At 45.8% G+C, this 26,458-nt stretch overlaps 1 protein-coding gene across 4 annotated transcripts in view; it reads right to left on the bottom strand.

Annotated features, from left to right (window-relative positions):
* Positions 1-26,458, bottom strand: part of bmper (BMP binding endothelial regulator) — a 67,333-nt gene that overhangs the window by 21,778 nt on the left and 19,097 nt on the right. For 2 of the 4 annotated variants that reach the window (XM_072260671.1, XM_072260699.1), the window contains exons 1-4: positions 18,288-18,396; positions 18,119-18,204; positions 2,277-2,376; positions 921-1,003 (exon numbers count right to left, since the gene is read on the bottom strand). In XM_072260671.1, the coding sequence (XP_072116772.1) occupies positions 921-1,003; positions 2,277-2,376; positions 18,119-18,204; positions 18,288-18,393 (375 nt within the window). In that variant the 5' untranslated portion in view covers positions 18,394-18,396. Of the gene's footprint in view, positions 1-920; positions 1,004-2,276; positions 2,377-4,259; positions 4,424-18,118; positions 18,205-18,287; positions 18,397-26,458 lie in introns of those variants that run through there. The other 2 variants (XM_072260691.1, XM_072260681.1) reach the window with 2 other exon arrangements.

The following is a 26,458-nucleotide window of genomic DNA, read 5'->3' as shown; positions in this document are numbered from 1 at the left end:
GATGAGTGGCACTCTGGATAGTGTAGAAGGTTGTCAAAGGATGCAGTGGGATATAAATACTTTGCAAATATGGATGGAGAAATGGCAGGTAGGGTTTAATCCAGCCAAATGTGGGAGATCAAATGTAATAGGACAGTACACAATTAATGTCAGGATCGTTAACAGTGTTGACGAGCAGAGGGACCATGGCTCCCTGAAAGTTAAGGTGCTACAGAAGGGATGTGCATGCTTGCCTTTATTAATCAAGGCAATGAGTTCAAAAGCTGGGAAATTGCTTTGCAGCTTTATAAAACTCTTCTTTGAAGTATTGCATTCAATTCTGGTCACGCCATTATAGAAAGGATGTGGAGGCTTTGACGAAGAGGCAGAGGATTCAGCGTGCTGCCTGGATTAGAGGGCATTTGCTATCAGGAGAGGCTGGACAAACTTAGGTTGTTATCTCTGCAGCAGTGGGAGTTGAAAGGAGACCAGACAGAGGTCTGTAAGATTCTGAGAGGCACAGACAGAGTAGACAGACCATATCTTTTTTACCAGGATCAAAGTGTCTAGTACCAGAAAGTATGAATTTAAGGTGAGAGAGGGGAAGTGCAAAGGAGATGAGCGGGCAAGTTTTCCTTTTACACTGAGAGTGATGTGGACCTAGAATGTTCTGCCAGGGGTGGTTGTGGAGGCAAACACAATAGATGCATTTACGAGAATAGAGGAATATCGACATTGTGTAAGCAGAAGGGATTGTTTTAGTGAAGTGTTTAATTACTAGATTATTTCATTTGGCACAACATTGTAGGCCAAAGAGCCTGTTCCTGTGCTGTACCACGTTCTATGTCTCACTGGGGAGGCAGCATTCTGACAAAACTTCTGTGTTACGATTCACATTCTCTTGCCTGCGATCACCAGCAGGGCACAGACAGATTACGTACCTGACAGGTCTGGGTCAAGCAGGGTTTGAAAGGGACAAGCCAGTCTTTGGAGCTGTTGTATACCTTCCCATCCAACACACACTCTGCAGAGAAGAGACAAAGACTGGTGAAGGTGAAGATTGGTTGAGATCACAAGGTGATGACCCACCTTCCTCTGCACCTGCTAAGAACCGTTCCCAATGGGAGGCCATTCAACCCACTGAATCCGTACTAACACTTGAAAATTGCACGAGTTTCCTTCATGCTCCATAAGTCTGTGTATGTTGGTGTTTCCAGTGTTATCCCAGCTCCCCTGTAAGGTTCCTGCTAAAGCTATTTTTACCGTCCTTTTCGACAATGTCCCAGATTAGAATAATTTGTTGCTTCAATAAACTCCTGTCTCTCTATGCCCTTGTCACCACCCTCCCTACTACAGGACAGAGGGGCTCTCCCCATTAGCCCCTCAGTGGCTCAGAGTGGTTTGATTAAATCACCTTGTATCATTCTCTGCCCCAGTCTCTCCTCGGATCTGTACCTCTCGTGCTGGGACCATTCCTGTAGATCTCACCTCCCCCTACAGGGCCATCTACTGGTGATATTTTCATCATCTGTAGTGTTCACCCTGTGTCAACGTAAAATTTGGTGGCTTGATTTCTGCAAAGATGGACTAATGTCAGCAGGGACCAAAATCCAGAAGCCCTGTCAGTGGTTCTGTGTCACTGGAGATTGACCGGAAGGATAGCTGAAAACAAGGGCTTAAGTTACACAGAAAAAGCCGAGGGGTGATCTGAGCACAGTTTCCATGCTGTTGTAAGGTATGTATGTATGTGAGTGTGAGTGTGAGAGCAAGAGCGTGTGAGTGAGTGTGAGTGTGAGTGTGAGTGTGAGTCAAGGAGTATGCAAGAGTGACTAAGTGAGTCTGTGCCTTTGTCAGTGAGAGAGAGAGCTGCTGTTTCAGGGTATAGGTCTACATGCCTGACAGTCAGGGACAGAAGTGAAAAGTGTTCAATCCAGCCCTAATTCAGTGTGAGTTTGGGGACACAAATCATTCTGGGATAAATTGACGGACTACATCTTGAGCAAAGACACAGGAGGTGGCTTCAGACTAGCCCATAGATCGTGTAACAGATGCATAGACATGTGTACAGACACACAGACAGGTGCACGGACACACAGACAGGCACTTAGGTGAGGCAGACAGATGCATATGTACACAGACAGACATACAGACAAGACTAACAGGAACAAATGCACACAGACAAGTGCACAGACAGACAGGTGTACAGACACACAGACAGGCACTCAGACACACTGACAGGCATACAGACAAGGCAGAGGGGTGCACAGACACACGGACAGACTGTAACCTGGGAGCACCTTTGCACTTCTCGCAGCAGGCTCCAGTCTGTTTGATGACGAGTGCACAGTGCTTGGGCAGTGGGGGACACTTCTCTCTGGTACATCGCACCTCTTTGTTCTGCAAAGGAAATGAACAATGAACAGGGAACTCAGAGTCGAAGGAATGTGTAATCACAGCAACACTGGAGGAGAGGCAGGAGGAGGAGTGGGGAGTCCTGGGGTGTGAGGATCACCAAGAAATGGGGAAGGTGAGGCGGAAGAGGCCATGGAGGACAGTGGGAGGGACAGCAGAATAAAGGGGTGACAATGGAGGGAGGGGGAGACAATGGAGGGAAATGGGGGTGGGGGTGGGAATGGGGACAAAATGCAAGACAAGTGCCTCTTTGTTCTCTTAGAGACATGCAGTTCTTTATATTCCAGCACAGACAAAGCCTACACGACACAGGGATTAAATTATTCTCACTAAAATTGGTCCAAATTTTGTAATTTGAAAACTAGGACCTGACCAATCTTCCTGCACTGAGGTTGAATAAGGGGGCGATGTTACACACCCCCACAAGCTACTGTACATCCCAGGAAATCTCCTGTATTGACTCTACACAAGGAACTTTTGGCCAGTGCTCTGGTTTAAATACTCCAGGTTTCAGACTATAACACAGCAGAGTATTGCACAGGAACAGACCCTTTGGTTTACTATGTCTATACTGACCATGATGCCAATTTAAACTAACACCATCTGCCTTCACATGGTCTGTATCCCTCCATCCCCTGCCTGTTCATGTGTCCATCTAACTGCCTCTTAAATGTTGCTGTCATTTCTTCTTCCCCCATGTCCCCTGGCAAAGCATTCCAGGCATCCTCTAGATCTCTTTTAAACTTACCCCCTCTCACTTTGAATGCATGACCTCAGTATTTGACATTTCCAGCATTGGAAAAAGACTCTGGCTATCTGCCCCAGGGGTTCTGAACCTGTGGTCCATAGACCCCTCATTTCATGGTATTGGTCCATGGCATCAGAAAGGTTGGAAACCCCTGATCTACCCTGTCTATGCCTCTCATATTGGTTAGGTTGCTCCTTATCTCACAGCACTCCAGAGGAAATGTCCAAGTTTGTTCAATTAACACACTCAGACAACATCCTGGTAAACCTCTTCTGAACCCACAGCATCTGCATGTAATTTGGCAACCAGAACTGCACACAATGCCACCAACGTGGCCTCACTGAATTTTCACACAGCTGCAACATGACTTTCCAACTTCTATACTCAACATCATGTCCGGTGACGGCAAGTATGCAGATACAGCTTTACCACCCTCTCTACTTGTGTTGCCACTTTCAGAAAGCGATGGACTTGCATCCCAAGATCCCTTACACATCAGAGGTCCTAAGGATCCTGCCATCTACAGCAGTGGCCCCCAACCTCCAGGCCGCGGACCGATACATTGCCGCAAAGCACGCAGCGGTACAACGGTAGCTGGGACGTACCCAGCACATCTTTAAGAAAAAAGCCGAAATAAACAAGCTAATGAATTAATTAGGTGCCACCCGCCATGTAAATGTCAGCCCAGATCAGAGGCGATGCAATCGGCAATCGCCTCTGATCTGGGCTGACATTTACGTGCCTGGCGGCACCTAATTAATTAGCTTGTTTATTTCAGCTTTTTTCTTAAAGATGTGCTGGGTTCGTTCCGGCTACCACTGCACCACTGCATTCTTCGTGGCCTGGTATCGGTCTGCGGCCTGGAGGTTGGGGACCACCAATCTACAGTGTACTTTCCTCTTACCTTTGTCCTCCCAAATGCAACACTTCACACTTGCCAGAATTAAATTCCATTTGCCATTTCTTCACCCATATTTCCAAGTGATCTAAATCCTGCTGAATCCTTTGACAACCTTCCTTACTACCCACAACTCTACCAAAGTTTGGGTTCCTGCAAATCTACACTTTTTGTCCAGCAGTTCATATACATCCATCCCCAGATTAAACACACCAAACTTACGGCCAGGCAGACACAGATGAGTGATTGGACTGAGGTGTTTTGGAAGGGGTTATCAAACATTCCTTCCTGCAGAGGCTTGTGGAGCTCTCTTTCACACACCAGAGTTTTCAGGAACCAAATGACCTCGACATCTCATTCCTCAATCTTTACAACCCAAGACCCGTCTGTGGAAAGTATAACACACGTACTGATTACTTCACTTCCTGCAGACAAATTAATAAAGGCTGAATATGTTTGCCAGGAACTGCTGAGTGCAGTTGATCAAAATTCCTCTGTGGTGGCATAAACCAATACTTTGGTCTGCCATTCTGCATTCTATCTTCCATGAAATCAACAACATTTAAGTCACATCTGTGTCAAATTTAGTTAATGAAGTGGCCATGGGAGAAATGGAATTCAAAAATTATACCATCTAGAGCAAGGTTCAGTCACGTGTTCTATTGATGGAAAGCCAATGATTAAAGTCACAAAGTAACATGCCCTGGATTAAGGACTACGTATTAATACCAGACTCCTCACTCCAGCTTTCTACTGAAGGACAACAGCCACGAGGCTGCTGTCCTTCAGTGCTTACTGATAAAATGGTCGGGGATTGAAGTTATTTCTTGCAAAACAAAAAAATACTGCAAGCCAGAAGATTGTGATGTTTGGGCACATTTAATCCAGGGAAGACATTGATCTGTGAAATCCACTTCTGTTAGTTAATCCAGTTTTACTGCAAAAGCCGGATCAGAATTCTCTGCCCAAACGTGGATAGCCCGTTGCCGAGGCAACAGGGACCAGAGGGCCCTAGAACTGATGACTGACCTTCACCCTTCTCCTCCAGCTAACAGCAGCAGTCCGATAATCAGTCTCTGACCTGGATTTTCCTTCGTGGTAACAAGTTGAGTTGAGCCAGTCTGACACCAGCCTCCATGCAAAGTGGTGGGGCCATTTACCACTGGATCCCAATTTCCAGCTCAGCAGAGACGGTGATGTGTGCCTCTCTCTATGCGCAACAATGTCACAATGGCTTGGCCGATTCCATTAGCTCATTCCTGACGACACATCCCAGAGGTTGCCAAGTAGTCTCACCGATAATTTTAGATACTGCAGCTCATAAAGCCCACCCCACATGTAGTCAGCTCTCCATCTTGGTCTGAGCCTTGGGGCAGAGTCCTCCTGATCAGTGGTGACATCATGACCCACGCCCACGTGTAAAACCACTCTGGCTCCCTTCAGTTCCTCCATTATCTGCAGCCAGAATCCCACACCCCCAGGAAAGAACAGCTCCATCACAGTGCAAACGTCTGGACCCTGGAGAGGTGTAGGAGGGGTGGGATGGGGACCTCAAGCAGCTCACAAATACAAATTATAAGCAGGGTGCTCCAGGACACTGTTCCCCCAAATGTCTACTACTGTAGGTGGACGGTACCTCTTCCCACCCCCTGGCTCATTTTGTTTATGATGGGAAGCTGCACAGAGGACCCTCACCCTGCTGGGAGCACTGAGACTAACTGAACCAGAGGTGGCTCTGTTATCTATTGACAGAGTGAAGGGAGAGGCCAGGAGTCCAGTGGGTGACCCTGCCAACACCACTCACCCACCTCATTACCACTCCACTGACCCCGAGTGGCAGAAACCCCATCAAGCATGTTCACTGTGCACCAGGTTTCGGCCACACTAGGCTGTGGGGCGTATAAGTTCCTGCTAACCTGTGAAAACTGCAAACATTCCGTGCACTCAGGCTGCAGGTCGCTGCAATGAATCCAAAGTCTACTAACACACTGTTGCACACATTTCCGCTCACAGTCTGGCAGGACCAGCAGACAGGGAGCACCCACTGACTCATGTGAGGCAGCACTGCCTTCGTCAGTATCATCGCCTTCAAAAACTCTCCCTAGCAGTTCAGAGTGTTCAGTTACAAAGAATGCTGGGGTGGAACTGGGACTACTCTGAAAGGGCAAGTGGTGAATTTCCTTCATAGAACGTATTCTATCTGAAACATTCTGTCTAGATGCATAATGGGTTGGTACGGCAACTGCTCTGCACAAGACTGCAGGAAACGGTAGAGTTGTGGACACATCTCAGCACATCACAGTAACCAGCCTCCCCTCCATGGACCCTGTCTGTACTCTTCGCTGCCTCAGTAAAGCTGCCAGCATAATCAAAGACCCCTCCCACCCCAGTCATCCTCTCTTCTCCCCTCTCCCACTGGGCACAAGTTACAAAGGCCTGGAAACACTGACACCAGGATCACGAACAACTTCAGTCCCACTGTTATCAGACTCGTGAAAAGAACTCTTGTATGATAAGATGGTCTTTTGGCATCACTATATACCTCATTACAATCTTACACTTTATCATTTACCAGCATAGCATCTTTTCAGTTGCTTTTATAATTTATTCTGCTTTATTTTTTAACCATATTCTACTTCAATGCACTGTGCAATAATTTGATCTGTATGCAAAAGAAGTTTTACATTGTATCTTGGTACATGTGACAGTAATAAACCAACACCAGCACCTTGCTCAGAAGTTGCAGGGATTAGATGTGGCAGTATGAGGTGCATCAGTCTGAGCTAAGCGTGTGGGAGAGTGAGTGTGTCAGTATGTAGTGTGAGCTTTAGTGTGGGGAAGTGTGTGTCAGCTTGGGGTGGGTGTGTCAGTGTTGGATGAGTGTGTCAGTGTGTGGTAGGTGTGCCAGCATGGGGTAGGTTTGTCAGTGTGGGGTGGGTGTGCCAGCACGGGGTAGGTGTGTCAATGTGGGGTGGGTGTGTCAGTGTTGGATGAGTGTTTCAGTGTGTGGTAGGTGTGTCAGTGTGGGGTGGGTGTGTCAGTGTTGGATGAGTGTTTCAGTGTGTGGTAGGTGTGTCAGTGTGGGGTGGGTGTGTCAGTGTTGGATGAGTGTGTCAGTGTGTGGTAGGTGTGTCAGCGTGGGGTGGGCGTGTCAGCGTGGGGTGGGCGTGTCAGCGTGGGGTGTCAAATGCAAGTGAGTGTGTCAGTGTAGCTGGGAAGTGGAGTAGAGCTGCAGTAGATGGTGCTGCCGCTGCACTGGTGGTGGTGGTGACTCAGTGAGAAGTGAACCTGGCTGTGGCAGGGTAACACAGTCCAGCCGCACACACACACCAGCCTCTGTGCAGGCCACAAACACCTGGAGCGTCAATTCCTGTAGCAACATCAGAGACAGCCTAATCCAGCAGATTGTCATGCAGTGAGAGATTCCCTCACTATCAGTGACAGTCTACCCCAGACCCCTCCAGGGCACCGAGGAATGGCAATAAATACCGTCCTGTCCAAACATGGCCAGGTCCTGAAAGTGAACAGAACAAACCAACCAACAGTTTTGTTTGTGTCCCACTCTCACTATCAGCTGAGAGAATGGGTCAGTCCAATTCCCAGCTCCATTCCCAAAGAAACATAGAAACACTGCATTGAAAAGGTCTGTTGACATTGTTTTCCTTCTGATGTCTGGGCACAAATTTCACATTCTGTGAGCCGTGTGTGAACCAGATCACAGGTTAGATTACAAAATCACTTGCATTATGGCAACTAAAAATATTAACATCAGAAAGCTGTCAAAACATTACCTGATCATATTCAAAACATTAACCTGATCTTCAAAAATAACTTTGGAAGTGCCAGGAGGCCAGTGAAGCCAGTTAGGTCAGATAGTGTTTTTGATGCAGAGAGCTCTGCCTGTGACTCAAGTGTTCATGTGTGTGTGAGATGTGACCCTCATTGCACCTTCGTTCAGCCCACAAGTACATTATCACGCTGTGAATTGTGCACGAGGCTCAGGTGAAATCAGTTTCAAAGGGAAACCATCTCCAATGCAACAAGCCCATCAAACTTTTGATTTAATCTGGACAATGAATTATATCAAAACACATCAGCCAGATTTCATGTTTGGTTATAATATTAAAGCAAAATGCAGAAGGTCCTCTGAAACTGGGCAACCCGTTTATTATAGAACATTTTCTCAGATTTCATTCATAGCTCTTCTGGACAGGTATCACTAGATCCTGTGCTCTACAGATCTTATTTAAACTTATAAAGTTCTTACAGGAGTAGACAGACTGCACGCAGGGAGGAATTTTCCTTCTCACTAGGAGTCCCCATGACCTGGGATTAAGGAGGATACTAGGGCTAAAATGAAGAGAAATCTCTTCACCCAAGGAATGGTGAGCTTTAGAGTTCTCCACCACAGGGGGCAGCAGAGACCAAGCTGCTGAATATTACATAGAACACATGACAGGTCAGGTTCTTTGGTATGTAGTGGTGTGCAGATCTTTTAACTTACTCCAAAATAAATCTAACTCACCCTCCCACACAGCCCTCCATTTTTTCATCCCTATATAAGAATCTCTTAAATGTCTCTGATGGATCTACCTCCAGCAGTACATTCCATGCACTCACCACTCTGTATAAACTTTATCTCTGAGATCCCCCCTATACTTTCCTTCAATCACCTTAAAATAATGCTCTCTCATATTAGCCATAGCTGCCCTGGGAAAAAGGCACTGGCTGTCCACTTATACACCTCTCTCAAGTCTTCTGTCATCCTCCTTCGCACCAAAGAGAAAGGCCCTAGTTTGCAACACACATCAAAGTTGCTGGTGAACACAGTAGGCCAGGCAGCATCTCTAGGAAGAGGTACAGTTGACGTTTCGGGCCGAGACCCTTCGTCAGGACTAACTGAAAGAAGAGCTAGTAAGACATTTGGATAAGAGATCCAAATAATATCTAAGTGTGGTCTACCTAGAGTTTTACATCTTGAACTCAGTCCCCTGGCTAACAAAGGCAAACACACCATACGCTTTCTTAACTACCTTATCAATATGCACTGTAACTTTGATGAATCTATGGAAGGGGACCCCAAGATCCCTGTTTCCTCTACACAGCTAAAAATCCTACCACTAACCCTGTACTATGGCTTCAAGTTCAACACTTCAAAGTGAATCACTCCACACTTTTCCAGATTGAACTCCATCTGCCATTATTGAGCCCAGTTCTGCATTCTATCAATGTCCCATTATAACCTGTGACAACCTTCTGCACTATCTACAACACCACCAATCTTCATGTCACCTGCGAACTTACTAACCCACTGTTCCACTTCCTCATCCAAGTCATTTATAAAACTCACAAAGAGCAGAAGTCCCAGAACAGCAACCTGCTGAACACCACTAGTCAGCAGACATCCAGGCAGAATACACTCCATCTACATGACTCTCTTCCTTCTGTGTCACTTCCTCGAAGAATCCAATCAGGCTTGTGAGGCATGACCTGTTCCTCACAAAGCCATATTGACTATCCTTAATCAGACTATGCTTCTCCAAATGCACATAAATTTTGTGTCTTCAACAGTTTCCCCACCTCTGATGTAAGACTCACTTGTCTATAATTCCTAGGATTATCCCTATTACTTTTCTTGAAACTTTTAGCCACCTTCCAATTTTCTAGTCCTATTCCTGTAGTCATGTTCTTAAGAAGCATATGAGACAGAAAGGGTGAGGACAGAGGAAGGTCAACTGTGATGCACTACATGGAGGGGAAGACTTGGACTCCATGGCCTTCTGCTCTTGTGAACCAGAAGTTAGCAAATGTCTCCCCTGACCTGAGGGTCTGGTGCCCCAAAAAGGATCAAATGGACATGAAGTCTGAATGGGTCTTCGTCCTCTCAACAACCCAGGTGCTCACACAACCAACCTCTCCAGCTGTGCCCACCTGAGCTCTCCTGATCCAGGTGTCCAGAGAGTGAACGTAGAACAGTACAGCACAGGAACTTGGCCCACAACATCTATGCCGAACACAATGCCAAATTAAACTCAATCCCTTCTATCTAGAGCTGATTGTGGACTTTAGGAAGGTGCAGGCTAACCACTCCTCATTGCAGATTCATGGCTCCTCCGTGGAGAGAGTTAGAAGCACCAGGTTTCTGGGAGTGTACGTTACGGACAATCACACCTGGTCCCTTAACACCACCTCTTTGGTCAAGAAAGCACAGCAGCAGCTCCAACTCTTGAGGAGATTGAGACAAGTGAGGCTCCACCACCCACCACCCCCTGCCCCATTATAATCAATTTTTACCGGAGCACCATCAAGAGTGTCCTGGCCAGCTGGATCACCATCTGATACAGGAATTGCAAGGAATCTGACCACGAGTCCTTACAAAGGATAGCAAGAACTGGTGAGAGGATCACTGGGGTCTCTCTTCCATCCATCAGAGATATTCATCAGGAGCGCTGTGTATGCAGGGCTCTTAGCATTGTTGATGATCCCTCCCATCTGTTTAATGATGCCTTACTCCTTACCATCAGACAGGAGGTACTGTAGCATTAATACAAGAACTGTTAGGATGGGAAACAGCTTCTTCCCCCAGGCTGTGAGAGTATTGAACTCCCTGCCACCACCCATGTCTCATCATTCATGAAGCGCCAGTAGCTTTATATTGTTTACTTTTTAATTTGTGTCATAAGTGCACCTATTATTTGTTAATCTACTAGAGGTAATATTATTTTATGTCTTGTGTGTGAATGGTGTGTACTGTCCTGTGCACCTTGGTCTGGAAGATGCATGTACAGATGAACCACAATAAACTGAACTTGAACTTGATCCTCGTTCCCTGCACATTCTGTCAGTGCTGCACTTTCTCTGTAACTGTGGCACCTTATTCTGCATTCTGTGATTGTTTTTCACTGCATTGATGTGATGAAGTGATCTGTATGGATGGCATGCAAAACAAGTTTTTCACTTTGGCTTGGTGTATGTCATAGAGTCGTGCTGAATGGAAAAAGGCCCTTCAACCCGACTCGATCGTGGTAACTGAGTTGCCCAGCAAGCTAGTCCCATCTACCCATGTTTAACTCACAGATCTCTAACCACCTCCTATCCATGTACCGATCTAGATGGCTTTTAAATTTTGCTAATATGGCTGTGTCAACCACTATTTCTGGTTGCTCATTCCAATTATGCACCACCCTTTGTGTAAAGAAGCTGTACCGAATGTCCCTCTTAAATATCTCACCTCTGATTTTAAACCGATGCCCTCATGTTTTTAGCTCCTCCTCCCTGAAAAAAAGTCTATGTGCTTTCACCCTGTTTATGCCTGTCTATCAGGTCACCTCTCGATCGCTTACATTCCAGTGAATAAAGTCCCAGCCCATGCAACCTGTCTTTGTGGCCACTTTATTAGGTACACCTGCTTGTTAATGCAGACATCAAATCAGCCAATCATGTGGCAGCAACTCAATGTATAAAAGCATGCAAACATGGTCAACTGGTTCAGTTATTGTTCAGACAGAACATTAGAACAGGAAAGAAATGCAATCTAAGAAGAGACCTGAAATGGACAGACTACAGCAGTAGAAGACCACATTGGGTGCAAGTCCGACTGTGCAAGTCTTATGTAGACTTTGCACTGCATTAGACACAGGCTTCCAGTTGGAGAAACAACCCTTGACCATTATCCTTCGCTTCCTACCACTGAACCAATCAGCTATTTCCCTCACCCCCACCCCTGGATCCCATGCGAGACTAGACCACAGGCTAGTCCGCCATGAGTGGCCCTGTCAAAGTCCTTTTTAAAGTCCACATGGACAACATCCACTGCCCCACCCCACCTCTATCTTCTTGGTTACGTTCTTGAAGAACTCCAAGATTTGTCAGACATGACTTCCTATGCACAAAGCTGAGCTGACTATTGCAAATCAGACCCATTTCTCCAAATGATGGTCTAACCCTTTACCTTACAATCCTTTCCAAGACTTAATCCACCAATAATGTCAGATTCACTGGTCCATAGTTTCCTGGCTTGTTTTCACTACCCTTTTTAAACAACCCAGTAATGTGTCAGCCACTTTCCAGTCTTCAGGTACTTCCAAAATCTCTGTAAGGCCTTCCAAAATTTATTCTCTAACTTCCATCAAGGTCTGGGACCAGGTCAGGCCCAGAGGAATTATCCACCATACTACTGTTATAGCCTCCATACTTCCTCCCTACAAATTCTTCTGTGGTTCAAGATGAAACCAATGATTTCATCCATTTCTTGTTTTCCATCATTTTCCCCACAGTAAAAATGGACGAGAAATATGGGGGCTGAGAGGAAAAATGGATCAGCCATGATAAAATGGTTAGCAGACTCAATGGGACAAATGGCCTAATTCTGCTCCTATATCTTATGGTCTTAACTACACGTAGTCTAACATTCAACATTGGCCTTCATAAATCAATATGTTGAGTGTAGGAGTTGGGAACTTTTGATGAAATTGTATAAGATGTTGCTGAGGCCTAATTTGGAGTACTTTGTGAAGTTTTGGTCACCTACTTACAGTTAAGGTGTACAGTAAATAAGATTGAAAGAGTACAGAGAAAATTTACAAGGATGTTGCCGAGACTTGAATACCTGAGTTATAGGGAAAGGTTAAATAGACTACGATTTTCTTCCCTAGAATGGAGAAGACTGAGCGGAGATTTAATAGAGGTGTACAAAATTATGAGGGCTATTGATAGGGTAACAGGAAGCCGGATTTTTCACTGAGGTTGGGTGAGATTAAACTAGAGATCATGAGTTAAGGGTGAAAGGTGAAATGTTTAAGAACATGAGGGGGAACTTCACTCAGAGAGTGGGGAGATTGTGGAATGAGCTGCCAATTCAAATGGTGGATGCAGGGTCAATTTCAACACTGAGTAGACATTTAGATAGGTGCATGGCTGAGTTGGGTATTTAGGACTATGGTCTGGGTGACTAGGCAGATTAGTGGTTCAGCACAGACTAGATGGGCCAAAAGGCCTGTATCTGAGCTGTAATGTTCCTTGACTTTTTTGTCTATGACTAGCTGGCAGTCACCACCTGGGATTTATTTACAGAAACACAGGGTAGAAAGACATGGAAATCTTGATGAAACTTCATAAAATACTGGTTGTGTCATAACTGAAGTAACTGTGTCCAGTTCTGGGCCACACCTTAAGATGTGAATGTTTTGGAGGATGCCGAAGAAATTTACAAAGTGATTCATCCCAGGGGTGAGAGGATTTGGAGTTTCCTCTTGGAACAGAGGAGGCTGTGAATGAATCTAATGGAGGAGAGAGAGAAAAAAGGTATTTCCATTAATAGAGGCTCAAGAACTGGAGATATTGATACTGAAGATAATGGTTGCTTGGTAAGTTGATGGAGAAGATCCTGAGGGGCAGGATTTATGAACATTTGGAGAGGCACAATATGATTAGGAATAATCAGCATGGCTTTGTCAAAGGCAGGTCGTTCCTTACAAGCCTAATTGAATTTTTTGAGGATGTGACTTTACACATTGATGAATGTAGAGCAGTAGATGTAGTGTACGTGGATTTCAGCAAGGCATTTGATAAGGTACCCCATGCAAGGCTTATTGAGAAAGTAAGGAGGCATGGGATCCAAGGGTACATTACTTTGTGGATCCAGAACTGGCTTGCACACAGACGGCAAAGATTGGTTGTAGATGGGTCATATTCTGCATGGAGGCTGGTGACCAGTGGTGTACCTCAGGGATCTGTTCTGGGACCCCTTCTCTTCGTGATTTTTATAAATGACCTGGATGAGGAAGTGGAGGGATGGGTTAGTAAATTTGCTGATGACACAAAGGTTGGGAGTGTTGTGGATAGTGTGGGGGGCTGTCAGAAGTTACAGCGGGACATTGATAGGATGTAAAACTGGGCTGAGAAGTAGCAGATGGAGTTCAACCCAGATAAGTGTGAGGTGGTTCATTTTGGTAGGTCAAATATGATGGCAGAATATAGTATTAATGGTAAGACTCTTCGCAGTGTGGAGGATCAGAGGGATCTTGGGGTCCGAGTCCACAGGACACTCAAAGCTGCTGCTCAAGTTGATTGTGTGGTTAAGAAGGCATACAGTGCATTGTCCTTCATCAGCTGTGGGATTGAGTTCAAGAGCAGAGAGGTAATGTTACAGCTATATAGGACCCCGGTCAGACCCCACTTGGAGTACTGTGCTCAGTTCTGGTCACCTCACTACAGGAAGGATGTGGAAACTATAGAAAGGGTGCAGAGGAGATTTACAAGGATGTTGCCTGGATTGGGGGGCATGCCTTATGAGAATAGGTTGAGTGAACTCAGCCTTTTCTTCTTGGAGTGACAGAGGATGAGAGGTGACCTGATAGAAGTGTATAAGATGATGAGAGTCATTGATCATGTGGATAGTCAGAGGCTTTTTCCCAGGGCTGAAATGGCCAGCACGAGAGGCCACAGTTTTAAGGAGCTTGGAGGAGATGTCAGGGGTAAGTTTTTTTATGCAGAGAGAGGTGAGTGCATGGAATAGGCTGCTGGCAGTGGTGGTGTAGGTGGAAGCAATAGGGTCTTTTAAGAGACTCCTGGATAGGTACATGGAGCTTAGAAAAATGGAGAGCTATGGGTAACCCTAGGCAATTTCTAAAGTAAGTACATGTTCAGCATAGTATTGTGGGCCGGAGGGCCTGTATTCTGCTGTAGGGTTTCTATGTTTCTATGAATGAAGGTGATAAGCAAAATAACTAAAACTGAAATGAATAATGAAGTGATTTACACAGCAAGCAGTTGGGATTTGGGATGCTCTACATCCCAAAGGAGCTGCAGGGCTATGAGGAGAGGATCAGGACGTGGGACTGGCTGGATTGAGCTTACATAGGGCTGGTATAGACATGACTTGAGTCTTTCTGTGCTACAACAATTCCCTTGATTCCAAGGTGTTAGCTGACAATAGCCTTTGCAAACAACAGCCATCAAACTGGTGACATCTTTTCTGTCTGATTTGCGGGTCATGGGGAGGGAGAAGTGTCCATGTGTGGGCAAGGTGGCCATGCATGCCGTCTGTGAATCCGGTGAATAGTAAAGACAACAGTAACAGTGGAGAGGTGACATTGCATTGATGGGTCCAGGGTTGCAGTGTCTATCAGGTGGTCTGAACCTTACTGTAGTGAAGAAATGCCAGCTCCATCACCTCCAGTTGCTATCTTCCAGAGAGGTCTTCAAGGGTCACAAGGTGATCCTTGCAACTGAGGACTGCAAACGTACAGGAGACTGGCTAGTGTGATACAGTATGGCACTGCACTTTACTCACAGGACTTGGTATCAAACTGACCTCTCACCAACTGTAAAAGTCCGCACGGACCTAGAGTGCACTGCACAAGCTGCCTGCGATTCAGCACAGACTGCAAACGAGCAGTTTTACACTCAATTTATTCAAACAGGAGCTGAACTTCCAAACGTAAACCAGTGACTTGGCTCCAACCCGTGTTGATAAACATTTGCTCCCACTTCTCCACATACGGAGCTGTTAATCAAGCAAACAGGGCAGTGTGCCTGGTAAGCATTCAGCGCATGCACACATCCAGGAAAACAATCAATGTTGAAACTGTGTACGCATCACTGAGGAAGCCAGCTTCTCGAACAGACACCAGCAGTCCCTAGGGGATAGGGTTCCCCCGAGCACTCAGCCGCAGTGATACAGAGGCCATGCTTCTTCCTGGCCTCTCAGTGCCACGACAAGGGAAGATATTCAGAGCTGGTCACGCACAGCCGACCCATTCAACTGAGCAGCCAGGTTCAGTCCCAAACTCTTTCCAATCCAACACTTCCCCACTTTGTGGGAAAATATAAAGAATGGCAGAAGCTGTTGAGAGTCCCCGAAAACACTCAGGAGATTTTTTTCCTGGTCACAACAAAGGAAACAATAAAGCCCCAAATCCATGTCACTGAGTGGAGTTCACTGACAATCTTTGGGGTTCAGTATTACGCATTTCACTCTGACTGTCGGTAGTTTACTGACTGGGACATCCTGAGCTAATAAGGGGGACTGTGGCAACAGTTCACTTTCCCTACACTGGAGACACAGTGTACGGGGGCTGAGTGAACTGGAGATCAATAATGTAAGGGCAAGATTCATGTAAACATACAACACAAAAACAGGTCCTTCGGCCCAACTGGTCCATTTGCCTACACTGGTCTATATCCCTCTAAATCTTTCCTATCCATGTACCTGTCCAAGTAGCTTTAAAATGTTAATATACATGGCTCAACCACTTCCTCTGGCATATCATCCCTGAAACACTCCCTGGGTGAAAAATTTGCCCCTTAATCCCTTTAAATCTCTCCCTTTTCACCATAAACCTTTGCCTCTTACTTCTTGGTTCCACAATTTTTGGAAAAAGACCATGTGCATTCACCCTTCACCAAGACTATGCCCTTCATAATTTTATACATTTCTATAAAATCATCTTTCATTCTCCTATACTCTGGTGAAAATAAGTTACCACCTGCTCAACCTCTCTCCATAACTCAGTCCTGGCAGCATCCTTATTAAACTTCTCTGCACTCTTTTCAGCTCAATGGCACCTTTCTTATAACAGGGTGACCAAATCTGAACACGATATTCCAAATGCAGCCTCACCAATGTCTGGTACCACTGCAACATAACATCCCAACTTTCACACTCAGTGCCTTGACTGATGAAAGCCCAGCGTGCCAAATGCCTTCTTCATGAGACACCATTTTCAGGGAAGAAGTGCTTGTACTCCTAGATCCCTCTATTCCACAACACTTTGCCGGGGCCTACAGGTCCAGCGAAGTTACAAAGGAGCAGGTTTCCTATGCCATTAACTAGACCCACCCAGAAATGCCGTAAGAGAAATGCCAAGGACAGTTCCAGGGATGTTTCTAAGAGCAGAGACATCCAGATTTTCTTTTACTTTTTATCGGGAGATTTTGACAAGACCCCAGCCCAGAGTTACCATTCCCTGAGGCTTTTCATACTTGCACCAGCCACAGACATTTCCTGATGCAAACCCACAATGATCCCAGCTCTGGACCACAGTGATTCAGCAGCCAGATATGCTCCAACAGGAGTCCTTAGACACGCAGAGCGTCTCGTGGTCCGAGCACAGCACCGGAGCTCGCAGGGCGCAACTACCCATTCTGTTCACCCTGAAAGCAGAGAGTAACTGCTAGAGCGAGAACCCTGTGCCGAGAATTTTAGAGGGTCTGCTGATCCGGTTTTACTCCTTGGCGACGAGCTCAGTGTTTCAGAGAACCAGCGGCAGTAATAGTGAAAGTCTCGAGCTGATCTAGTCCACTGAATTCGGGTGTTCCACATGGAGAGGTGGTTGTGCGCTTCCGGAGCCCGGCAAACCCGCTGGTGCTACCGCACCCACACACATCGCACCTGCAGCCCTGACGCCGGCCACACTCGGCTGCAGATCCGGGAGGTGCCTGTCCTCGGGCTGGCGCCCTGTACCACCAACACAGCCTGGTACTAAAGTTTCCTAAGTCTGCTCCCTCTGACCGTCCCTGCGATAACACGTTAGGCACCCCATCACCAACTGGACCGACAGATGCCCCGGTGACTTCTGTCCAAAGGATATAATCGGGCTCAGTCGGAGTTTGCAAATTGTAGTCAGGAATGCAAGAAAACCAACAAACCAACAGCTAGTCTGCAATCGGCGAGAATTAAACGAGAGTCCCGGGTGTCCGACAATGCGCTGACAAAGAACTGACAGCTGTCTGTGGGGCATAGGCCGGTGCAAGCGGCTGCCGGACACACACACAATCCCAATAGTGAAGCGGACAAAGCAACGAACCGCACAGATTCGTCAGCAAATGCAGAGGGAATGGACTCCAAACACTGCGCTCAGCACCAGAGACCATTGTGGGCACTGATCCCCGACTAGGGGCGTTGACACCAAGAGCTTCAGCATTCTGCTCATCAGAAACGCGTTTCAGAGACGCGGGGCCCAGCATAGATGCGTCGGGTGTGTTAACAGCGCCGGGACACTTGGGGGGGGGGGGGGGAGAGAAGCCGGGACAATGGTGGGAGAGACTGGGACAATGGTGGGGGAGGCGCATTTCCTTACCAGACACCGACAGGAGATGCAGGGGTTGTCTGTGATCAGTGGGATCTCTATCACGGCTCCTTCCTCCTCACAACCGGCCACGGAACCTGGAGCATAAACAGAGAGATCACAGTGTGCAGTGACAGCGGGCCGCCGCCGTGTCTCCTCGCCGGCCCACGACGCTTCTTACCTGTCAGCAGAGACGGCGAGACGGCGAGCTGGGTCAGAAGAACCAAGGCGAAACAGAGCAGCTGACGGCCGCGGAGGCGATGCCAGCGGGCGGCAGCGAACCGCATCTTCAGACGATGTCACCTCGGCAATGGTAGGGACGCCGGAATCCCTCAGTCAGGTTTGGGCAAGAAGCCGGAGAAGGTACAGCGGGTGTCGGTATATCCCAAGTCAGGAGCAGAAGGCAAAGGCAGCCCGAGCAAGTCATCACAGTGACTACAAACTGCTCATCCTGCTCTTCCAGGCACCAGGCTCTCCACCATCAGCGCGACCCGTGCGCTCCGCAGCCTCCCGCCTAGTGCACTGAGCTGAACGCGGTAACAGAGTAAACATTAAATAGATCCACCTACAGCCCCATTACTGCAGACTTCGACACCCTACTGGACACGTGTCCCCCCCTCTGTAAGGATCCAGCGACCCCACCCCCATCGAGACACAGTCAGACAGACACACATACACAAACACTCCACCGCTGCTCCAAAGCCCCTCGAGATCTCCAGTCAGTGCATTGGTTGGTTTTAAGGTTTATCCGCATCCTACCTGTATCCCGGGAATTCGTGTCCCAGTCCGATGGAGCGAGCGTTAATAACAGAGGCCCGCGGAATCTCCACACAGACTAGGAGAGAGATAATTCAACTTGAGCACGCTTATGGAATATCGATGTGAGACTTCTGAATGAAACTGCCGCACTTGTAAACATGCAGCAGAACCTCCTGCATTGAAATGCAAAGTTTGAGAGAAGTAGCAGTGAAACTTACAGCGAATGTGAAAGTTGCAAATAAACTACCTCAGTGAAACTCGCAGGCAGAAGTGTTATACTTAAACTGCAGCCGTGAACCGTGCAGTGAAATAGTTCTACTGACGTTATTTATTGCAAAAGATCCTTTACCAGTCTTCCAGATTATTTTTGCTTGGTTCAAATGCACTTAGTGAATCGCTGCCCATCGCAATTTTATTTAACCGCTGGGTGTTTCTTTATAGTTCCTGATGTATGGAGATGATTGCTAAGTTTACAATCAGCCCAATATACATTAAATAATTCGGCACCGTCTGTTTTTCATCTTCGCGGCTAACCGTTGGGAGCTGCGTTCGGAATGTTTCACAATGTGGCTGAAATATTTATATCACGGGCTTGAACTCAATAAATCCCGCACAGGTCAGGAACAAATACCCTCAGATGGGGCTAACAAGGGTCTTTTGTCAGCAGTGCTTTGGCAACTGTTCAAGGTAATTTAACGTGTGGCTCTTGACTGCGAGGTTAGTGTTAACCCACGGTGGGGAGTGCTCCCTACCTGCGCCGGTGAGTCGGAATATATAGAGATTGGGTTACACACATACACCAATCAAAGCGGCCGGGCCCAGCCTCGCACGGCGTATTTGAACCAAGAGCAACGCCTGAGGGCGCCCGGTTCAGAATGAAGCGTCCCTGTGTGGGAATTCTCGCTGCCCGGTGAGTGTAGAGCACGCAGTCTCGGCTGAATGGGGCTCCTGTTCGCTGCGTGCGGTGTCCGTGAGCGAAACTGGCTTCAGAAACATGAAACAAAACTGATTCCAAGCCCCTCGGAGCAAGTTTTACCGTGTGATTTACAGATAATCTTTTAAATGTGGTCTGCATTAATCTCTGTTGGATTCCCAATAGAAGTTTCCATGTCAACAGCGAGTACTCAGTGAGCGAGACCGAGGGCACGGAGAGGACCGATACCGCCGTTCCAGTCTCCTGGCGCGCACCAAGCAGTGGGCAGACGGTCCACAGAAAGGTCCCACAACAACGAGTTCTGCCCAGAGGATCACTGGGGAGCTCTGGCTGAGGGGATCCTCACGCTCATGTGAGAGCTCGGTGGGAACTCTGCTCAGTTTTACTGTCCCGCGCCCTGCGGCGCTGACGGGAGAGCCGAACGATCTTTAACTTCCTGAGCTCAATCACACTGACATCAGGTAGCAGCAATTTATCATGAAAGCACAGAAAAGGCTATAATGCATTGTTCTGCAACAGAGACCGGGATGCATCCGCGCCCCAGCCACACCTCTCCAAACCCGTGAACATTTTAGCCCTGCATGCTACACGCTGCCACAGGCAGTGATGGGCACGAGCACAGCGGTTCATACGCATTCAGTAGTGAACACAGATAAAGCTACACACACACCGACATATATACTTAGTGACCCCTTTATTAGGTACCTTCCTTTTTTGCTTTCGCCCACAGAACTACAGCTCACTGGATTTTTGTTTTCGTTTTCGTACCGTTCTCTGTAAAATCTAGAGACTGTTACGTGCGAAAATCCCAGGAGATCAGCAGTTTCTGAGATATTCAAACCACCTCTTCTGGCGCCAAAAATTATTCCATGGTCAAAGTCACTTAGATCACATTTCTTCTCAATTCTGATGTTTGGTCTGAACAACAACTCAACCTCTTGACCATGTCTGCATGATTTTATACATTGAGATGCTGCCACATAATTGGCTGATTAGACATTTGCATTAATGAGCAGGTGTAACAGGTGTACCTACAAAATGGCCACTGAGTGTACAAAGAGTTGCACCCACAAACATTCGTGTAAGTGCCCAGATGGCTACACTGCATTACAGACCTGAATAAAGTCACAAGTGGATCAACACATTGATCAAGACACTGATTGTCAACTTCGGGAAAGGGAAGGAAACTAGAGGTCCGTGAGCCAGTAACCATTGGAGGGTCAGAAGTGGAGAGGGTCAGTAACTTAAATTCCTGGGAGTCACTATCTCAGAGGAACTGTTCCGGGCCCATCATATAAAGATAATTGAATTACAATCAGAATCAGGTTTATTATCACCGTTATGTGTCGTGAACTTTGTTAATAGCAGCAGTTCAATGCAATACATGATAATTGCAGTGAATAATATATATATATATATATATATATATAGAATAGATTAAAAATAATGCAAAACTGAAATAATATATACACTGGCATGCAAAAGTTTGGGCAATCCGGTCAAAATTTCTGTTACTGTGAATAGCTAAGTGAGTAAAAGATAACCTGATTTCCAAAAGGCATAAAGTTAAAGATGACACATTTCTTTAACATTTTAAGCAAGATTTCTTTTTTATTTCCATCTTTTACAGTTTCAAAATAACAAAAAAGGAAAAGGGCCTGAAGCAAAAGTTTGGGCACCCTGCATGGTCAGTACTTAGTAACACCCCCTTTGGCAAGTATCACAGCTTGTAAACACTTTTTGTAGCCAGCTGGGAGTCTTTCAGTTCTTGTTTGGGGGATTTTCGCCCATTCTTCCTTGCAAAAGACTTCTAGTTCTGTGAGATTCTTGGGCCATCTTGCATTGCACTGCTCTTTTGAGGTCTATCCACAGATTTTCAATGATATTTAGGTCGGGGACTGTGAGGGCCATGGCAAAACCTTCAGCTTGCACCTCTTGAGGTAGTCCATTGAGGATTTTGAGGTGTGTTTAGGATCATTATCCTGTTGTAGGAGCTATCCTCTTTTCATCTTCAGATTTTTTTTAAAGACGGTGTGATGTTTGCTTCTAGAATTTGCTGGTATTTAATTGAATTCATTCTTCCCTCTACCAGTAAATGTCCCCCGTGGCACTGGCTGCAACACAAGCCCAAATATGATCAATCCACCCCCGTGCTTAACAGTTGGAGAGGTGATCTTTTCATGAAATTCTGCACCCTTTTTTCTCCAAACATACCTTTGCTCATTGTGGCCAAAAAGTTCTATTTTAACTTCATCAGTCACAGTACTTGTTTCTAAAATGCATCAGGTTTGTTTAGATATTCCTTTGAACTTTTTGAATAGAACTTTTTGGATGGTTTTGCATGCCACTGTATGTAAAAAGTGAGGTAGTGTTCATGGGTTCAATGCCCATTTAGGAATCAGATGGCAGAGGGGAAGAAACTATTGCTGAATCACTGTATGTGTACCTTCAGGCTTCTGCACCTCCTTCCTCATGGTAACAAGAGGGCATGCCCTGGCATTGGGGGTCCTTAATAAAGGACGTCATCTTTCTGAGGCACTGCTCCTTGAAGCTGCCTTGGGTACTAGGGAGGCTAGTACCCAAGATGGAGCTGTCTAATTTTACAACTTTCTGTAGTTTCTTTTGGTCCTGTGCAGTAGCCACACCACCCCGCCCCCCTCCATACCAGACAGTGATGCAGCCTGTCAGAATGCTCTCCACGGTGCATCTATAGACGTTTTCAACTGTTTTTGTTGACAAACCAAATATCTTCAAACTCCTAATGAAGCATAGTTGCTGTCTTGCCTTCTTTATGCATCGATATTTTGGGACTAGGTTAGATCTGCAGAGATCTTGACACCCAGGAACTTGATTGAAATTGCTCACTCTCTCCACTTCTGATCCCTCTATGAGGATTGGCTAATGTTCCCTTGTCTTACCCTTCCTGAATTCCACAATTAGCTCTTTCATCTTACTGACATTGAGTGCAAGATTGTTGCTGTGACACCACTCAGCTATCTGGTGTATCTCACTCCGGTATGTCCTCTCATCTCCATCTGAGATTCTACCAACAACGGTTGTATTGTCAGCAAATTTATAAATGGCATTTGAGCTGTCCCTAGCCACACAGTCATGGGGAAAGAGAGGGTACAGCATACACTCCTGAGGTGTGTCAGTGTTGATCGTCAGCAAGGAAGAGGTATTATCACCAATCCACACAGGTCTCCTGGTTAGGAAGTCAAGGATCCAACTTCAGAGGGAGGTACAGAGGTATCATTATGGGAATGATGATATTAATTGCAAAGAAAGCATGACAGCACCTCTACTTCCTCAGGAGATTGCAGAGGTTCAGCATGTCATCAAAAACCTTGGCAAACTTCTATATATATGTGGTGGAAGGTGTGCTGATTGGCTGCACTATGGCCTGGTATGGGAACACCAATGCCTTTGAGCAGAAAATCCTACAAAAAATGATGGATACAGCCCAGTACATCATGGGTAAAACCCTCCCAACCATTGAACACACCTACATGAAATGTTGCCATAGAAAAGCAGCGTCCATCATCAAAGATCCTCACCACCCAGGCCATGCTATTTCCTCGCTGCTGCCATCAGGTAGAAGGTACAAGTACCTCAGGACTCACACCGCCAGGTCAAAGAACAGTTACTACCCCAGAACCATCAGACTCTTGAACAAAAGGGAATAACTACACTCACTCTACTTCTGGTGTTCCCACAGCTGAGTGTCTCACTTTAAGGACTTGTTACTATATGCTCGTTATTCATTGCTATTTGTTTATATTTATATTTGCACAGATTTGTTGTCCTTTGAACCGCTTTACAGTTACTGTTTGAAGATTTGCTAAGCATGCCCACAGAATCTCACCGTTGTATTTGGTGATTTGTGTGTACTCTGATAAATTCTAATTTGAACTTTTCTCACAATATTCAAAGTTAGATGATGTGAACTGATTCAGAAATAAATTAAGAGGGCAAAAGGGGACCTCAAGTATCCTTGGCGAGTGTCATTCAGGAGAACCCCATGACATTTCTTAAGTGTATTGGTGCAAGGAGGTAGGCAGGGATCAAGTAGGTTTTCTATATGTGGAGCCAAGGGGTGTCGGTGGATCTGAGATGAATGAGGAAAGCAAAAGGAATTGTAGAACTCAGTGTTTGGCTACTGTAAGCCCTTCCCCAGTCAAGTTCCTCAAGGGTTGGGCAAGTGACCTTGCTGTTCTGATGGATGGGTACAGACAGACCAAACTTTGTATAACCATTAGGGAAAAAGGTTGTTGACAGGGTCCCAAGGAGAGAGCACCACAAGATTTGAAACAAACAATGGCTTGGTGCTCTGTTAGTAAGTGAAACATAATATCCAGAAAATGAACGGCTGGGGCAGATCCATCACTGCGGAATGTAACAGCAGTCCTCTGCCAGGTTTCTGGGAAACCACTGGGACAGATCTCTGTAAATGGACAAGTATTCAGTCTTTTACTTGAGATGAATCAGCTGACCATAGAAATGTCCATAGAAAGATCCAATCATGGCGCAGACAAAGCTGGCTCCTTACCACGTGAAAGGCTAGAGGTTATATTGGTCTGGGGGGGTTCTATTGATGACCGGTACCTGCTGCCTGAGGGTTTCTTACTGCTTTCCCAGTTGAGTCTTGTAAACTTACTTCCTGACTGACAGATTTTGAACATTCCCATTTTGGGGGAATTTGGAGACATCTCAGATTATGGGCAAATCCTCCTGACAACAAACTAGCTTGAACAAAATTATTTATGTTGGCTCTGGAACACAGTCCTGCAAATGTCATAAAACATCTACCTCCACTCATAATTTATTGTTTTAAAACAACAGAACTGAACTTCCATTAAGGTGTCCTGAAATAAGTTTAGATGTGGGTGGGTTACAGCATCCACAGATCATTGTAGCAGCTTTATGTTTGGTTTTACAAATCCACTGCACAGGTTGTACAAGGAGCACAGTGGTGATGCACAAGGTTAGATCCAGATGGCTGCATTATTTAAAGTTAGCTTGCATTTTTTTAAAATGAACTCCTAACAGACTGGGTACTGCACAAAAAGTTATTAGATAAAGTAAATGGTAAGATGGCTAAGGTTAATGTAATAACATAAAGGACAGAAAACAGATTTGATAGGGTCTTTTTCTGATTTCCAGACCATTATCCACAAGCACCATTAGGACCAACAAATAACTTAGTTGAAAATGTAGAGAATAATGTCTCCAAGTTCATTGATTATGGGGTAGATGAAATAGTTAACTATAAAGTGGATATGGAGAGCTTGCAAAAGGATGTGGACAGGTTTAGGAATAAAGTTAAGAGAAGTATAATGTGGGAAATGTGGGACTGTTATACAGAAACAGATTTTTGAATACACGTTATAAAAATGCTGGTAAGACATAGAAAGCAAGTGTTCAGATACAACAAGCAGTCAGAAAGAGAAATACTGCACTACACATAGCGCTGTCCAAAGATGAGGATTTTTGACTGCAGTTGTACAGGGCTTGGGAGTAACCACCTTTGGGTTTTTGCCTTAAGGATGTACGTGACTGGGACCAGTATTCATTGGACTGATTACTGGGTGGAGGGGAATTACTTTACCCTCAGAAGAATGAGCAATGATCCCATTTAATAAACACAATTTTGTGGGAATTATGTTTGCTCAGGCTGCGGGATCTTATAACTGGGGGCAGAGCCTGATCAGGAGAAATTTCTTTACAAAGAAGGTTGTTTGGAGTATTGCAGTTGTTCAGTTATTGATTATATTCAAGGACGAGGTTTGTGAGAATGGAGAGATGGGGATAAGAAATTGAAGAGATGGAGGTTTAGCCATAACCCTATTGGATGTGGCACAGGCCTGGTAGCTGTATGGACCCAATTAATTGTTCACAGTGTCCTGTCCTTTAATCTGCCCATGCTGTCTTTTTACCCCTCATCCTTAACTGTTTACTTAATGCAGCAGACCTTTACACAGTAGATAGCCTGGTAGCAACTACTAACACAATGTAAGCAGACATGTAGATCCAACAACATCCTCAAGACATTGCTGTAGCTTCCTGTGCAGTTTAATTGTAAAGACTCTACCAATGTTCCCACAGTGGTCTCTGGCAACTGCAAACCACCCAACCTACTCTACTTCTCATATTCCAACGAGGTCCCCAAAAATACCCAACAAGCATTTGTGTTGAGTGCCGTTAAAATTTCTGTGCTTCTCCATCTGTGAACATTAAAGACCCTCATCATCCAGAACTTGCCATCTTTATGTTAAGCCGCCAGGGAAGAAGGAACCTGAAGACCCACATCCAGTGTTGCAGGAGCGGCTTCTTCCTCTGTGCCATCGGATAGCTGAACAGTCCATGAATCCATGAACACAACAAGCTTTTACTCAGCTTTTGGTCCTTGAACTCTCCCTTTGTGGCTCATGGTTAAGTTTTATTAACCTCTAGTGTTCCAACCTGTTTTGAATTAGGTGCTGTAGAAATGTGGTAATCTGTGCTTCACGTTAGAGCTTAATGTGGTGGGTTAACTGTGACACGGCTCTCAAGCATCACTGCATAGATAATAAGACCAGAAGATATAGGAGCAGAAGTAGGCCATTCGGCCCATCGAGTCTGCTCGGCCATTCAATCATTGGCTGATCCAATTCTTCCAG

Source organism: Mobula birostris, chromosome 1, assembly GCF_030028105.1.
Source record: "Mobula birostris isolate sMobBir1 chromosome 1, sMobBir1.hap1, whole genome shotgun sequence".
Classification (NCBI taxonomy): Eukaryota; Metazoa; Chordata; class Chondrichthyes; order Myliobatiformes; family Myliobatidae; genus Mobula; species Mobula birostris.
The sequence above is the reverse complement of the archived record's forward strand: the minus strand, read 5'-3'. Positions and strand labels throughout refer to the sequence as shown.